Source organism: Myotis daubentonii, chromosome 3 (genome assembly GCF_963259705.1).
Source record: "Myotis daubentonii chromosome 3, mMyoDau2.1, whole genome shotgun sequence".
NCBI classification, from domain to species: domain Eukaryota; kingdom Metazoa; phylum Chordata; class Mammalia; order Chiroptera; family Vespertilionidae; genus Myotis; species Myotis daubentonii.
Window position 1 is genome coordinate 183,929,585 of NC_081842.1, and position 17,853 is coordinate 183,947,437.

At 41.7% G+C, this 17,853-nt stretch overlaps 1 protein-coding gene across 7 annotated transcripts in view; it reads right to left on the reverse strand.

Annotated features, from left to right (window-relative positions):
• ZFYVE9 (zinc finger FYVE-type containing 9) overlaps window positions 1–17,853 on the reverse strand; it is a 140,610-nt gene that overhangs the window by 13,271 nt on the left and 109,486 nt on the right. For 5 of the 7 annotated variants that reach the window (XM_059689583.1, XM_059689582.1, XM_059689580.1 and 2 more), the window contains 4 exons: window positions 11,517–11,621; window positions 5,214–5,364; window positions 2,778–2,858; window positions 1,914–2,076 (listed from right to left, as the gene is read on the reverse strand). In XM_059689583.1, the coding sequence (XP_059545566.1) occupies window positions 1,914–2,076; window positions 2,778–2,858; window positions 5,214–5,364; window positions 11,517–11,621 (500 nt within the window). The remainder of the gene's footprint in view (window positions 1–1,913; window positions 2,077–2,777; window positions 2,859–5,213; window positions 5,365–11,516; window positions 11,622–17,853) is intronic. The other 2 variants (XM_059689585.1, XM_059689581.1) reach the window with 1 other exon arrangement.

A 17,853-nucleotide genomic window follows, 5' to 3' on the forward strand; every position in this document is an offset into this window, starting at 1 on the left:
TACAAACTAAACTCCTGCGTTCCAGTCTTCCGTGACTAGTTCTTGTCCTGTTTCCTAAGATGCTGCCAATGGCACTTGTTGTAGAAAGAAGCCGCCTGCTTGTTTTTAGTCAGCAATATGTTATGGCATCAGATTTTCAGATGATCAATTTTTTGGTCCTAATAATCATGTTCATTTCCAACTATAATGGAGAATTAAACAAACTGAATTTGAAATTAAATTTGCCAGTGAAGTACGGGAAGATAAAGGGTTATTTGTAAAACAGTCAAATGTACTCAATGCTTTAGAAATTGCTTCTTTTTGTTCAGTAAGTCTTTGTGCCGTGTTGTAAACGCCCTCTACCTACCTTTGGGTCTGCTATTCCCTCAGACTGGAATGCCTTCTCTCCCAGAGCTATGTGGCCAACACCCACGCATCTTACCAGATTCGGCTAAAGCAACAGCCGTTTCTCTACGGAGTTGTTCTCGAATGCTGCCCTATCACTTCTGCTAAGCTTCCACCCTCCTTTTCGTTAATCTTCACTGCACCCTACAGTGTTTTCTATGAGCATTTTCCATACTGTGATGCACTTATAACTATTTCAAAACGAGACTGAGCCACTTATCAGCTGGAACCACATGTAATTCATTTTTGTATCTCCGCACGTGGAATTATTATTGCCCAAAGGATGGATGGGTGGATGGATAGAGGATGGATGGGAGAAAGCTTAATACAATGAGGTATAATATATTCATTTATTCAATCAATGTTTAAAGTAACTGCTGGTACCAGACAGTGCTTTGGGTGCTGGTAATATACTGGTAGCAGTAAATAAAACAGACAAAAGTCCCTGTCCTCATGGAGCTTACATCCCAGGAACAATATAGTAAGTAAAAATTTTTGTCTGTTAGAAACTTATAAGTGCTCTTAGAACTATTCTGCACAGACAGGGGATAGGAATTGGGGGGTGGGAGGGAAGAATGTGTATGACTGTTATTACTTACACAGGTTGGCCACAGAAGGCCTTCTGAAGGCAGTGAGGGAGTGACTCAGGTGGCTACCCAGGGGCAAAACATAAGCTGAGAGAATAGCACGTGCCAGGACAGAAGTCTAGTTGACATGTCCCCACAAGAAGGCAGGTGTTGCTTGAGAAGTAAGAGTGGGGTGGGGGACGCAGATTGTGTAAGGCCTTAGAGGTCGCAAAGACTTTGATTTTGACCCTGAATGGAAGTCAGTGGTGGGTTTTGAGCAGAGGAGCAACACTGTAGAATTGGAAACAGATTAGGCGGGGAAGAAGGAACAGGCCAAGACTAGAAACAAAGGAACCAATTAGGAGGCTACTGCAATAATGCAGACCAAACAATGGTGGCCTGAACTGGGATGATGGCAGTGGAGGTAGGAAGAAGCAGTAATAAGAGTCTATATGTCCTTTGAAGTACAGCGAACAGCATTTACTGTTAGATGAGGTACAGGGCATGAGATACAGGCGGCTCCAGGGTCTGGGCCTGAACCTTCAGAACAAGAGCTGCCCTGACTGGGAAAGAGGCCAGCATCTGCAGCCCAGGGAGGCGGTCCCGCCGGCCACTCCCTCGCTTTGTGGAGGCGGTTAGCCTTGCGGTGCTAGTTTACTCCTCTGGAATACTACTAACACTAGTTCTATCCGATTGAACAATGTTAGCAAAAGTGCTTTGCAAACCACACAAGTCTTAGGTATTACTATTATCTCAGTAACTTTAGAGAAATTGTTTTGTAAAACAGTCAGTTTCCTCCCTTCAAAAATATGCACAGAAACTCCTTCAGAAATGAAGCCAAGAAACCGGAAGTTTAAAGGCAGCCTCTCAGGCAGGGCCCCCAGTGAAGCTGTGACACACCAGTGCAGACAGGCCCGGAGCCCAGCCGTAACTACATGCCTCAGGGGAGTTTGCCGCCTTTACCCCTTGTTGACGTTCTTGTCGTCATCCACCCACTGGATGTGGATGTGCTCCTGGGGGTCCTCGCCGTCTGCCTTGCCACAGGTGATGGTGAAGTCCTTCATCTCCCGCAGTGCCTGCCTCAAGGCATCCATGTTCTCTGCAGTGATCTGGACCATGACGCCGTCTGAGGATCAGCACCAGATAATACCGATGAAAACAATGAAAAGCCAGGGAGAGAGGCAGTGAAAAGCGGATCTGGAACCTAGCAAACCCCTCTACGTTAAATGTGAAACTCTGCTCTGCTCTCTACAGCAGACAGACAAAAGCAGGTGTTGTGCTTTGAGCTGAGCTCTTCCTCACTGAAAGTGCTATGAGGAGCGAGTGCCGAGATATGTTCTGTTTAAAACACTTGCCTGTTGATTTCACTTTAGACACAAGGAAGAGTTTCTCCTTATCCCAAATGATGACTGCAACATTCATGTGGGTAACATCCACATGTTTACAGATTCACGCCCAATGATATATTTAAACTTAGACTATGTCCCCTTCGGTACCTTATCCCAAAGCTCTGAAAGGCCATCTCTTAAATAATTAGTGCCATTCCACACACGTTTATTCCCTCCCACCCCCCAATTCCTACCCCCTTCTGTGCAGGGTAGTTCTAAGAGCACCGTCCCACAAGTATCTCTATCACTTACTTCCTTCTTTGGAGAACTAACCACTATATGACAGTTTTAAGTAGCTGACGAGTGAGATGCTACGGAATAAATAATGAGTCCTGAACTCTATGGCAAAAATGTCAAAGCTTCCTTTAGTATCCTTTGCTTTTCAGTTGTACAAATAGGACTGAACTACTGTATGTGCAGTAAGTAACTCATTCTTTACCTTCCACAATACTGGACTTGGCAAGATAGCCTGAAGAGGATTTCAGAGCGCCACTGAACACAAAGAAACTGGCACCAGTCACTAAAACAAAAGAAATAGTTTGATGAAGACAGACCCTGAGATTGAGAGACTGAGAACAATAATAAAATATTTAGTCATTGGGAATCCAACCATCATCATCCAGAAGACAAGAAACAACAACTCTGTACACCATAATACACAAGTAACCAATAATCCTGATGCTTGTGATAGGCAGGGAATGAGGTTTTAAGATACACGCTCCCACCCAGCCAGCGTGGCTCAGTGGTTGAGCATCGACCTATGAACCAGGAGGTCCTGGTTTGCTTCCCCATCAGGGCACAAGCCTGGGTTACAGGCTCGATCCCTAGTGGGGGGCGTGCAGGAGGCAGCCAACCAGTGATTCTCTCTCATCACTGATGTTTCTATCTTTCTCTCCCTCTCCTTTCCTCTCTGAAATCAATAAAAAATATATTAAAAAAATAAAAAAAGATACACGCTCCCATTTTTTTGTTTTTTTTGTTCTTCCTACAATCAAGAATCAAAGAATTTTACAGGCAGAGAAATCTTAGTGGTCAAGTCCTGGGCTTGGACTGAAGCCTGTTTTTCTAAATAAAATTATATTGGAACACAGCCATGTCCATTCATATACACATTGTCTATGACAGTTTTTGAAATATGATGTCACAGAGCTGAGTAGTTCTGTGACAAAAAAGACTACAGGCCTGCAAAGCCTAAAATATACAGAAAAAGTCTTCTGACCCCTGATCTAAAGTCACTAATTTCCAGGTGTGTGTTTTTTAGGTCAAATATATTTTAAATATTGACATATGGTTGCCAACTATTTTATTTACGAAGTGGAGCTATTAAAAACACAAGCACCTATTTGAAAGGCAAACACCTGATACCACTGACTCTTCATAAAAGAATAGATATTTAATACATTTAGGTTCATGAAAACTTCTCTACACTCTATATCTCCACATCTTAAATTGGACTGAGCTGTTCAAGCTCCCTACCCACTGGCCCCCAGTATTTCTAATAGGTAGGTCAGCCAGGCTTTGATGAGGCTCCTACTGACAAGGAGCCCACAACAGCACACGGCAGTCCATTCTACTCCTGGGTAACTCTCAGTTATAGAGAGTGCTCTCAAATTGAGCCTAAATCTAGATCCTTGTTACTTTCACCCAATGGTGCTGGTGTTGGCCTTTTGTAGCTATTCAGAAAAAGTTGAATCTTATTTCCACATAACAGAAAACCTTAAAAATAGAGATAGCTATTTGTACTTTTTCAGGTAAAAACATTTATACTTCAGTCAGGATGTCTTCCTTTGACCTAGTTTCCAGATTTCTCACATGCCTTGAATCATCCTCTGAAGATCATCCAGTTTTACCAATGGACATCATCAATTGCATTAAAGATCTCCAGAACTTATTAAATATTCTAAGTAAGATTTGACTAGTAGGGAGCTCTGTGGACTTATCACCTACCTTATTTTGGATATGGTATTTGAATATATATGTGCTACATACCTTTTATACCTTTACTAACTAAATAACTGGTTTTAAATATATATTAAAGAAATTGACTTACAGTATGTCTTCTAGAGAAGTGTTTCATAAAGCATACTAAAGAAAGCTAGTTTTAGGAGATATTCTGAGGGGAAAGAGACTTATGGTCAAATAAATTTAGGAAGGGCTCCACACTACCCGCCTTTTGGAAAATCACAGTATACACTGCTCGTTAAAGTCTCTGAAAAAGAACTGTAGTAAAAAATCTGTTTAAACTGATTTATCTCGGGATTTCTCAGTTTAATGTATTAAGCAAAACTTTCATCTATTCATATGAATATATTTTAAAATCATAGAACCTGATAAGACACTTGAGAAAATGTCACACTGAACAGTGATTCTTAAATTCTAATGTGTATTTGAATTGCATAGGGATTGTGTTAAAATGCAAATTCTGATTTAGCAGATCTGGTGAGTGGACTCTTCATTTCTAACAACCTCCTAAGTGATGGGACCACAATCCAAGTGTCACTGAACCTAGAAACCTTCCTTCCTGTCGACCTACTAATTAACATTCTTTGCGTGTGGTCATTCAACAAGCCCCAAATCTAAGTATATTTTCACCATGGGGCCTAGTCTCCTCCCTTCAGATAGCAATGCTGGCCCTGTCAGTACCCTGAGGCAGTACTTTTGAATGTTCCCCTCAATAACAGAGATGCCATTTGCAACTCTGCGTGTGGCTACTGGGGAGCCAATGTAACCTGGAAAATAAGGTTGGAAATGTTAACTTAATCAGGTTGTTTGTGGTCACCCTTCTAGAAAGTACATGTGATGGGGCTGAGATAACCAATCTCCAAGTCCAGTACAATCTTCCATTCTCATCATCTCCATCAGCACAATGACTCACCCTTCCTGGGCTGGTTGTGAATACTGATGGCCTGGGTCTGATAGTTTCCATCATCGTTCTGCACACACACGAGATGAGAGTCTGCCTTCTCATTGAAGCAGGCACCTCCTGCCAGGACATGCTCATTAGACTTGTTCATGGCTTTCATCACCTGCAACCAAAAAAGAGGGTTAGCTTTCTTCTCCGCCAAGGATGGGCTTTTTTTTGGTCAGATATGGCACAACTCCTTTACCTTCTCAAAGACAAAACAGAGTATTATTATTTATTACAGTGATAAAGGGGCTACCAAATAATGAAAACAGAGTGAAAGATCAGTCACTGTTAGCCCAAAAATCAACACACATACAAAAATTCCCTGTATAGTTTATAGGAGATTCGTATTACAACTTAGGCATATGACACATTTTGCATTCTTTTGTCTTTTATTGCTGCACTGAACACAAGCAACTAAAATGAGTTTAGCGAACTTCAGCAGTTTCTATCATTCAGTGGGTTCTCTGAAGATATAAATACTGAAATTCTAAGTCAAAAGAATGTCCCATATTAAAATGTATCCGCCTTCTTTTTCCACATCCATACTAAGGAGTGAGGCCTTTCCTCTAAAAGATGTAAACTCCATTGTTTCTTAGTTTTACTAATTTATGCTTGACATCTTCAATGAGTCATTTACCAAAATTTTGCTTTGTTCTTATCAAAATATTTTAAATAATTCTGAAGCTAACCTAAAAATTCACAGGCCATCATTTTGTGTCTAATAAACAAAACTGAGCTTATATTATCTTGATGCTGAACTCTGGCTTCTGGTTGAAAGAAGCTAATAATAATTTGTTTTTATTTCCCATTTTTTCTTCCATGCCATCCCATTTGTCCAACTTTCTGATCCAATCCTTTAAAATGGCTTTGATCTTTTGAAAAACTAGTCCAAAATTTGTATTTTGTTTTACTCCCCTATCCCTCTTATGTTATAAAATGCATTGCCACAGTGTTAAAAATATCAGATGAGTGTTTGCATACCTTTTATATTCCTGTATCAATATACTAAAAAGAACATTACTGAGGTGAAATTTACATGACATAAAGTTAACCATTTTAAAGTGAGTTCAGTGGTATTTAATACATTCACAGTGTTGGGCAACCACCACCTTACCCAGTTCCAAATCATTCCCATCACCAGAAGTACAACCCCTCGCTCGTGAACCAGTGTCTCCTCACTCCCCCTCCAAACACCGATCTGCACTCTGTCTCCACGCATTTATTCTGGATGGTTCATATCATGGAACATTACAGCATGTGACCATTACGTCTGGCTTTTTTCACTTAGAATAAAGTTTTTGAAGCTCTTCTGTGGTGCAACATATATCGGTACTTCATTTATTTTTATGGCTGAATAATATTTCATTATATATACAGCTGACCTTTGAACAACAGAGGGGTTACTGATCCCTTGTGCAGTCAAAAGTACACCTATAACTTTTGGCTCCCCCCAAAATTAAGTACAGTCCCTTGGTATCCATGAGGGATTGATTCCAGGACCCCTGTGAATAACAAAATCTGTGGATTCTCAAGTAGAACAATGCTGACAGTTGGACCTCCACATTCACGGATACCAATTACAGATCGAAAGTACTGTTTTGGACCTGCAGTTAGTTGAATCCTCAGATACGAAGCTTGGGGATACAGAGGAATGACTATATTTATTTAAAAATGCACATATAAACAGACTCCCCTCCCCCCCAGTTAAAACCTCTGTTGTTCAAAGGTTAGATGTATATATAACACAATTTATTTATTTATCCTTCCACCCATGGGCCTTTGGGCTATGTCCACTTTTTTACTACCATGAATAGTGCTACTGTGAACACATGTGTAAATGTACTTGTTATGAGTACCCTTTTCCAATTCTTTTTTTAAAAATATATTTTTATTGATTTCAGAGAGGAAGGGAGAGGGAGAGGGAGAGTAGAAACACAAAATACCGACTTCTGCGCATGGGCCACAAAGTTTCAGTCGCGCTGTACGTGCGCGCCCACACGTGGTATTTTGTGGAAGAGCCACACTCAAGGGGCCAAAGAGCCGCATGTGGCTCGCGAGCGCGGTTTGCCGACCATGGACTTAGGGACTGCTACATCAAGAGCAGGTTTTGAGGGAAGAGTAAGAGGTCAGAGTTGAACTTGCTAAGCTTGAGATGCCTACTCAAATAGAGCTGTCAAGTGGGCAGTAAGCACTCAAGTCTACAAAACAGGAGAGAGATTCAGGCTGGAGAACGACACTTAGAAGACATCAGCAGAGAGACAGTATTTAAGGCCAGAGGACTGGACAGATCACCAAGGAAATGGTCAGAGACAAATGAACTTAAAAGGACTAAGCTTTGGGTATTCTGAAATGAGTGAGAGGTTCAGGGAGATGAACACAGACAGATATTACAATTGTGAGAGATGAAGGATGATGCCTCAGGAGCCCAGGACTTCTTATGGATTCTTGACCATCTGAGATCAGAGCTGGTGGTTTCAAGACCAAAAGTGGCAGCAAAGTTGGGAGGGATTTGGCTAGCAGCAGTGTTCTGGAGCCACTGTTCATGGTGGACGGGACAATCTTATTCTGAACATGCAGTGTTCAGCCATGACTTCCTGTTGCAGTCAGTGGAGGCACAACATCTAGGGCTCCTTCTTGGGGATCCTTTTATTTTAATTTATGTGGAGAGTGGCCACAGCATTTAGACAGGTTCAAGCCTGGGACTAATGAGAGGGCAAGATCCTCTCGTGGCAAAGCCATGTACAAGTCCCAGCACAATTAAAACCAAAGGCTATAGTTGTAAGCTTGAACCTATAGTCCGAACACGTGGCCCCACGTGTCTGAGTAATGTGGGCTTGATAGAGTTCAGGTGCATGTAACTGAGTAGATTCGAAACCCATGAGAATGTTGTAAACATCTTGACCACACCCTTACTTTGCCTCATGGAATCTGGCTATAAAATAAAGACTCGGCTTGTAGTCTGTGTCGCTGTTGCTAGCTCTCCATCAGAGAGGACAGCATCCCACCCAGACCCAGCTTTTCTCTCGTCTGTCTTTTCTCAATCCTTCACGGCCCTCTCAGGCTCACCAAACCTGGCTGAGCTGGCTCGGCACAAATTTATACCTGTGGTTAAATATTGTCTTCCACATATAGCACTAGGGACAGCTAACCAATAGTCAATGAAATACCACTTCTATGCCCTGTTTTGCATATTTCACCAACTCCTATTATTCTTTTGAAAAGAGAATAAGAAATGTATTCCTAAGAGAAAAGAAATGTATTCCTTGAAATCCAGAAAATATAATACTCCTCAGATTTTAGGGCCATCTGTAGTGAGTACTGCATACAGGATGTGTGGAATTCTAGGGATGCTTATAACAAGGATTATCCCAGTTGGCAGTTAAACAAAAGCCTATCTAAGAAAATGTTATTGAAACTGACACCGGAAAAATTAGCCCTGGCAGATTTGGCTCAGTGGATAGAGCACTGGCCTGTGGACTGAAGGGTCCTGGGTTGGATTCCGGTCAAGGGCACGTACTTTGATTGCAGGCTCAATCCCTGGCCCCAGTTGGGGCGCATGCAGGAGGCAACCAATCAATGTGACTCTTTCACATCAATGTTTCTCTCTCAGTCTCTCCCCCTCCCTTTCACACTCTCTAAAAATCAATGGATATTTATCCTCGGGTGAGGGTTAACAAAAATAAAAATTTTAAAAAGTGAGTGAGCGTTAGGCAGGTGAAGAGGAGGGGAAGTGTGCATCAATAAAATAGCTTGTGCAAGGGCTATAAAGCAAAAAAAAGAACATAGTTTAGGAAGTAATAAGAAAGACTATGGGTATAAATGAAAAAATGAATGAGAGGAAAAGTAGAATGTTGTGGTTGATTAAAGAAATAATGTATATAATGAAATATGCTTTTTCAAATATGAAGTGAAGATTTATTAGACACAACACAGTTCAATTCTCCAAGGCTGTGAGAGATACAATTATGTTGAATTGAAACTAAATTAGAAGTCAGTCTGCTAAATCAGGTAAGAAAAATAAGTGATAATAAATTGGTGAACTTCATTGAAAATGAAATGTAATAAATGATAAGAAATGCAGTTACTATTTTTGAACAAAGATTTCTGAAACTGCACAACCATAAACCCAGAAGACAGAATTCAGATAAAGACAAATAATATGAATGACAGCTGTTGTCATGAATGTCATCAGTCAATACTGAAATAACTGGGGAGCCTCATAGCTTTCGCAGATATATTAAGCAGACCCAATTCCCAACACAAAGCACCATCTTGCAAACACCAAGGATAGTAATATACTATGTTAGCGGTTTGGGGATGACCTCTGATCATTTTACTTCTGGACAGTAAGCTCCCACAAGGCAAGCAAAATGTTCTTACTCATCTTTGTATTTCGTAACAAAGAATATGCTTAATCAATGTTTATGAATCAAATAATAAAATTTCAAATATGAGAAATAAAACAAGTTTTCAAAGCATACTCTCTTTATAGTTCACTTTGAAGATTTGCCTCTACCTAGTCTAGTATATTAATGCTTGATATTTCTTTCCATGTAGGGCTAAAAGCTAAAAACTGCTAATCGTATCCCAGAAAAAAAATTAAGCATACACTAGCTACTATTTTCCATTCTCCTGAAAAAAGCCAACACAGAGATACAGAGGCAGAGCTGCCTCAAACAGATTGTCGAGCTGCAGCGGGAAGGCCGGGGAGGGTTGGGGGGCAGGAGGTAGGGGGGTAAGAGATCAACTAAAGGACTTGTATGCATGCATATAAGCATAACCAATGGACATAAGACACTGGGTGATAGGGGAGGCTAGGGGACTGTCTAGGGCGGGGGGATAAAATGGATACATATGTAATACCCTTTGTAATACTTTAAGCAATAAAAAAAAAAAAAAAAAAAGCCAACACAGAGAAAACCATGGGTAAAGGCTTTCTTAACATAGGTCACACTCACACATAGCAATGCGGAGCCCTGAGCTTCTAAGTCCAGTAAAACATTTGTGTGATTCTAAGTGCATAACAAGTACACAATGTTTACTGAATGTACAAATGAGTAAGTAAATAGAAGTTTGAATAAAGAAAGAAGAAAGAAAAAAAAAGAGAGAGAAGGAGGAAATTATTTCATACCAAGAAGTAGTGAAAGAAGTAATCAGGGAGATACCACCCTGCCTAATAACACAAGTTTAAAGAAATAACACATTTTAACCATTATAATATCAAGCTAAGTTTTAAAATAACACTTATTTTAAACCACAATGTTTACTACTAGACATTTCAGAAATTATTTTAAGAAAATTTTAAATTCAAGAAAGATTTCACATGACAAATAGATAAAGGTTTATGCAGCTGTTAATATGTATATAGTATGCACAATTTCGTTTTAGTTACAAAATACAGCTTAATTTAAGATGCAATCATTTGCTTCTGGAACCTTACTTAAATGTCATTTCAGGACTTAAAGTGACTTGTGCTTAAACATTAAGGACAGTCAAACATAACATGTTTTGACAGTAAAGGAAAAATGAAGAGATTCCACCATGAATATATAAAGTTTATTTTATATACTGATCAGAATGCAAATCTATCACTGATTATCACAACATCCAAAGGTCAAAAGCACAACCAATGACTAAATAAGTCACAAATTTAATATCTTGCTAATTATAAATTTCCCCATTATTGATCTAAAGGTCAGTGGTCGGAAAACTCATTAGTCAACAGAGCCAAATAGCAACAGTACAACGACTGAAATTTCTTTTGAGAGCCAAATTTTTTAAACTTAAACTATATAGGTAGGTACATTGTTATTAACTTAATTAGGGTACTCCTAAGGCTTAGGAAGAGCCACACTCAACAGGCCAAAGAGGCACATGTGGCTCACGAGCCACAGTTTGCAGACCACGGATCTAGCTCATACGTTATTATAAACTGATTTCACTGTCAATTAATTAAAAATAAACTTTATAAATAATCCTCTATTTTTCAACTTCATTGAACTATGAAAAATACACCTTCATGATAAATCTTTTTTAAAAATATATATATTTTACTGATTTTTTACAGAGAGGAAGGGAGAGGGATAGAGAGTTAGAAACATCGATGAGAGAGAAACATCGATCAGCTGCCTCCTGCACACCCCCTACTGGGGATGTGCCCGCAACCAAGGTACATGCCCTTGACTGGAATCGAACCTGGGACCCTTTAGTCCACAGGCCGACGTTCTACCCACTAAGCCAAACTGGTCAGGGCTTCATGATAAATCTTACCTCATTGTATCTGTTGCTGGGAATTTTGATGCTGGTTTTCCGAACTTCCATATCAACCACCAAACCTTGAACTATTGGCAATGTATACTGGTAATTTCTGAAGTCCTGGGCAAAAGCAGATTGAAGTGGAATAAAGAAGTAATCAATGACAGGATTCCATTTATAGAAATAAAATTAGCAAAAATGGAAACAATGTCAAATGAAAAGCTTCAATTCATCTAAATAATAATAATAATAATGAGAGCTCCATTGTGTACTGGTATGTGTACTCCAGCTCTTCATTAAACTGTAAACTCTTAGAAGTAAATTTAAGTTTCATATACCTCTTATATACAATATTAAACAAATATCTGAACACTTACCCTGCTTTAACACCACTTAACACTTTCCATGTTTATTTTTTAAGAGGTCCAGTGCACAGATTTGTGCACTGGTGGGAGCATGGCCTGCGGGGATCAGCCCGCTGTGGGAGCACCGCTCATCCCAGTCAGCCAAGTGGCGCTCCCACTGTGGGAGCACACTGACCATCAGGGGGCAGCTCATGCGTTGAGTGTCTGCCCCCGGTGGTCCGTGCACGTCATAGCGACTGGTTGATGAGTCATTCTGATCATTCCACTGTTCGGTTGCTGGGCTTTTCTATAGATAGATAGATTAACTGCCTCCTCCTGTTAAGGAAAGCTCCAAGAGGGTAAGAACTCTCTCTTGTTTTGTTCTAATTATATTCCAAATACCTGGAACAACCTAGGCCCTGAATGAATATTTGCAGGGTAAAAACACACACACACACACACACACACACACACACACACACACACACAACATCTAGTCTGGCTGAAGCAAAATGAGCAAGAGGGTTAGGAGTCGAGGTCAAAGTGACAGCAAACAGCTAGATTTCACAGGGTCTTACAGGCCACCATATGGACCTCTACATTTTCTTTTTTTTGGCCAGGTTTGTGCTTGGACAGTATTCACACAAAGATGTGTGTTGGCTTTACATTTAACGAAATGAGTAATTAAAAATTTGGTTTTAAATATGAAAAAAACCAAGACCAGTATCCCATGCTATCACAACACTGAGGCCAGGATGACCATCACCATCTGGGGGCGGGGGAGGGGGAAAGATTAATGCTGAGCACACGTGTCTGTTGTTATAGGGGATTCTGGAATGTTTGAGGGCTACCCAGGGACGTGGGAAGGAGATCGGATAAACATAATAAAAATAATCAAGGCAAGAGACAGTGATAATTTCAACCCAGACGTTAACAGTTCAAAAGGTTGTGAGAAGTTTTCAGATTCTAGATATATTCTAGATACACTCCAGAATGCTTAGCTTAAAATAAAAACAAGACAGAATGCTCTATGCTTTATTTATTTTTTAAATTAAATCTTTATTGTTCAGATTATTACAGTTGTTCCTCTTTTTCCCCCCATAGCTCCCCTCCACCCAGTTCCCACCCCAACCTCTGCCCTTACCGCCCACCCCCATCCTCATCCATAGGTGTATGATTTTTGTCCAGTCTCTTCCCGCACCCCCCAAACCCCTTTCCCCCCTGAGAATAGTCAGTCCACTCCCTTTCTATGCCCCTGATTCTATTATATTCACCAGTTTATTCTGTTCATCAGATTATTTATTCACTTGATTTTTAGATTCACTTGTTGATAGATGTGTATTTGTTGTTCATGATTTGTATCTTTACCTTTTTCTTCTTCTTCCTCTTCTTAAAGGATACCTTTCAGCATTTCATATAATACTGGTTTGGTGGTGATGAACTCCTTTAGCTTTTTCTTATCTATGAAGCTCTTTATCTGACCTTCAATTCTGAATGATAGCTTTGCTGGATAAAGTAATCTTGGTTGTAGGTTCTTGGTATTCATCACTTTGAATATTTCTTGCCCCTCCCTTCTGGCCTGCATAGTTTCTGTTGAGAAATCAGCTGACAGTCGTATGGGTACTCCCTTGTAGGTAACTGACTTTCTTTCTCTTGCTGCTTTTAAGATTCTCTTTGTCTTTTGCTTTTGGCATTTTAATTATGATGTGTCTTGGTGTGGACCTCTTTGTATTCCTTTTGTTTGGTGTTCTCTGCGCTTCCTGGACTTGTAAGTCTATTTCTTTCACCAGGTGGGGGAAGTTTTCTGTCATTATTTCTTCAAATAGGTTTTCAATATCTTGCTCTCTCTCTTCTTCTGGCACCCCCATAATTCGGATGTTGGTACGCTTGAAGATGTCCCAGAGGCTCCTTACACTATCTTCATATTTTTGGATTCTTTTTTCTTTTTGTTTTTCCAGTTGGGTGATTTTTTCTTCTTCGTATTTCAAATTGTTCACTTGATTCTTGCGATCCTCTAGTCTGCTGTTGGAACTCTGTATAATATTCTTTATTGCAGTCAGTGTATGCTTAATTTCTAGTTGGTCCTTGTTCATATCCTCGAGGGTCTTACTAGATTTCTTGAGGGTCTCACTAAATTTATCGGCAGTTTCTAGAAAATTCTTGAAAAACCTTATGAATTTGGTTTTGAACTCTATATCCAGTAGTTTGCTTTCCTCCATTTCTGTTCTTTGTGACCAGTTTCTTTTTTTAAAAAATTTATTTATTTAATTATACAGCCCGCATACCATAGTACATTCTTATCATGAATCCACATTTACTTAGATTACAATGCACTGGTGAAGTTGCAAGCTTATCACTGCGTTATACATTTATAATGACCTGTTTCTTTGTCTCCACAGTTTTTATGCTTCCCTGTGTTGGTAGAGTGGCTTTGTGTGCTAGGTGTCCTATAGGGCCCAGTGGTTCAGCCTCACAATTACCTGAGGTGGACACTCTTGGTGCACCCCCTTGTGGGCTTTGTGCACAGTCTTGTTGTAGTTAAGCCTTGATTGTTGTAGGTATCACTGGGAGGAATTGACCTCCAGGCCAATTGGCTGTGAGAATCAGCTGTGTCTACAGTGGGAGAACTTCTGTGCTGGAGACAGCCTTATAGGGCAAGACTTGCTTCAGTGGGGCTTTGGTGCTCACTGAGTCTGCCCCCTGAATGTGTCCCTTATAGATCTGAGGAGTTGTAATCTGGAAGGTCCCACTCTGACCACTGGGTACACTGGCTCTTGGATCTCTAAGGAGGTGCTAATTTAGCCTCTGCCTGAGGCTACCCAGCAGGAGCTACGGAGAGATCTGCAGATTCCTCTTCTTTGTTTGGGATTTGGTGCCCAGATGGGGCCCAGCTGTGAAGCAATGCAAGCTGCTGTGGGGCCTTGGACCTTCTTTTGGAAGTTCTGGGTCTGTCTAGCCCAGCTGCAGTTTGTTAGGTAATTTTCAGATTGCAAAGGGCCAGGCCTTTCATATGCAAAAGCCTCTGTGCACAGCTTGGGTGGGGCGGAGTCTCAGGAGATCAACAGGGTGGAGCAAACAGCTCTGGCAGATCCTCAGTCCCACCCTAAGAGGTCCTGAATCTCAGTGTCCCAGTAATCGCTGCAAGCACCTCTCAGAGAAAGCCACCCTCGAGTTCCGACCGATTTCAGACAGTCCAGTTTCTCCCGGTATGAGTCTGGGTCCCCAGAGACTCACCCAGAACTGGAGTTCAGAGCAGTCGGGAGCTTGAGACTTACTCCTGATTGAAAAAGACAACCGCATCCTCAGTTGCCAGCCCTTTCCGCATGCGCCTCCGTACCTCTGCACTTTACTTCCGCACCTCCTGAGTCTCAGTGTGCTTTTCTCTTTCCTTCTAGTTGTAGAATTCCACTCAGCCAGCCTTCCTGTGGTTCTGGATGATTTCCATTTTGTCTTTTATTTATTTATTTTTTTTTTATTTTTTTTAATTAAATCTTTATTGTTCAGATTATTACATTTGTTCCTTTTTTTCCCCCCCCCATAACTCCCCTCCTCCCAGTTCCCGCCCCACCCTCCGCCCTCACTCCCCACCCACTGTCCTCATCCATAGGTGCACGATTTTTGTCCAGTCTCTTCCCACATCTCCCACACCCCTTTCCCCCCCAAGAATAGTCAGTCCATTCCCTTTCTATGTCCCTGATTCTATTATAATCAACAGTTCATTCTGTTCATCAGATTATTTATTCACTTGATTCTTAGATTCACTTGTTGATAGATGCATATTTGTTGTTCATAATTTGTATCTTTACCTTTTTCTTCCTCTTCCTCTTCTTAAAGGATACCTTTCAGCATTTCATAGAATCCTGGTTTGGTGGTGATGAACTCCTTTAGCTTTTCCTTATCTGTGAAGCTCTTTATCTGACCTTCAATTCTGAATGATAGCTTTGCTGGATAAAGTAATCTTGGTTGTAGGTTCTTGGCGTTCATCACTTTGAATATTTCTTGCCACTCCCTTCTGGCCTGCAAAGTTTCTGTTGAGAAATCAGCTGACAGTCGTATGGGTATTCCCTTGTAGGTAACTGAGTTACTTTCTCTTGCTGTTTTTAAGATTCTCTCTTTATCTTTTGCTCTTGGCATTTTAATTATGATGTGTCTTGGTGTGGTCCTCTTTGGATTCCTTTTGTTTGGGGTTCTCCGCGCTTCTTGGACCTGTAAGTCCATTTCTTTCACCAGGTGGGGGAAGTTTTCTGTCATTATTTCTTCAAATAGGTTTTCAATATCTTGCTCTCTCTCATCTTCTGGCACCCCTATAATTCTGATGTTGGTACGCTTGAAGCTGTCCCAGAGGCTCCTTACACTATCCTCGCATTTTTGGATTCTTTTTTCATTTAGCTTTTCCCGTTGGATGTTTTTTGCTTCCTCGCAATTCAAATCATTGACTTGATTCTTGCGCTCCTCTGGTCTGCTGTCGGGCGTCTGTTTAATATTCGTTATTTCAGACCGTGTGTGCTTAATTTCTAGTTGGTTCCCCAATATAAGATCGAGGGTCTTATTAGTTTTCGTGTAGATCTCATTAAGTCTATGGGCAGCTTCTAAACAGTTCTTGAGAGACCTTAAAAGTGTGGTTCTGAACTCTATTTCTTCCATTGACAATTTTGTCCTGTTTCTTTGTCTCCGCATTTTGTTATGCTTCTTTGGTGCACCCCCTAGTGGTCTTTGTTCGCAGTCTTATAGATAAATCTTGATTGTTGTAGCTAATTCCAGGGAGGGTTTGACCTCCAGGCCAAGTGGCTATGAGAATCAGCTGTGTCAGCAGTGAGAGAACTTCTGTCCTCTAGGGAGGTGCTAATCTAGCCTTTGCCTGAGGCTATCCGGTAAATGTCTCTGTGCAGGGCTTGGGCAGGGCGGGTCGCACAGGATCAACAGGGTGGGCCGGAGAGAGCAGTTATGGCGGCTCTCAGTCCTGTCCCCAGGGGCTCTGCCTCTCTGAGTCCCAGCACCCGCTGCAAAGCTCGGAGAGAAAGCTGCACTCGCTCTGACCGAAGCCAGACAGTCCCGCTTCTCCCGTTTGAGCCTGGGTCCCTAAAGACTCGCCTGTATCTGGAGCTCAGAGTCTGCGACTCCCTCCCGATTGAAAACAACAACCGCGCCCTCGCCGCCAGCCCACTCCGCGCACTCCGCACCTCAGAATTTGACTTCAGCACTGCGCCTCCTCTGAGTGTCCGTATGCGTTTCTCTTTCCTCCTAGTTGTAGGACTTCCACTCAGCTAGCGTTCCTGTGGTTCTGGGCGATGTCCGTTCTGTGTTTTAGTTTCACTTTTGAAGTAGTTGTTCAAAGCAGCAAACTCCGGCGTTAACCTATGCCGCCATCTTGGTTCTCCCATTTTGTCTTTTAGTTGTATTTTTGAAGTGGTTGTGCGAGGCAGCAATTTTCGGTGTTTCCCTATGCCACCATCTTGGTTTCTCGCTCTGTGCTTTAATTATTCATTACCTCTAGTCCTCATAATAATCCTGCAAGGTCACTTAGATAATAAGTGTACAATCAGGGGCTAGAATCCTATACTATTTCATTCCAAGGCTCCCTGTACTTGGAAAAGAATGTGTGTGTGTGTGTGTGTGTGTGTGTGTGTGTGTGTGTGTGTGTGTGTATACTAGAGGCCCGGTGCACTCGGGGGGGAGGGGGGTCCCTCAGCCTGGCCTGTGCCCTCTCGCAGTCTGGGACCCCTCGAGAGATAACGACCTGCTGGCTTAGGCCTGCTCCCGGGTGGCAGAGGGCAGGCCCAATCCCTAGGTGCAGCCCCTGGTCAGGCTCAGAGCAGGGCCAATTGGGGGGTTGGGGCGCTGCCCCCTGTCAAGCACAGAGCAGGGCGGATCAGGGGTTTGGGGCACTGACCTCCATCACCCACAGAGCAGGCCCGATCAGGGGGTTGGGGTCCTGCCACTTTCACACTCAGGGCAGGGCCGATGGGGAGGTTATGGATCTACCCCATCACACACAGAGCAGGGCCCGT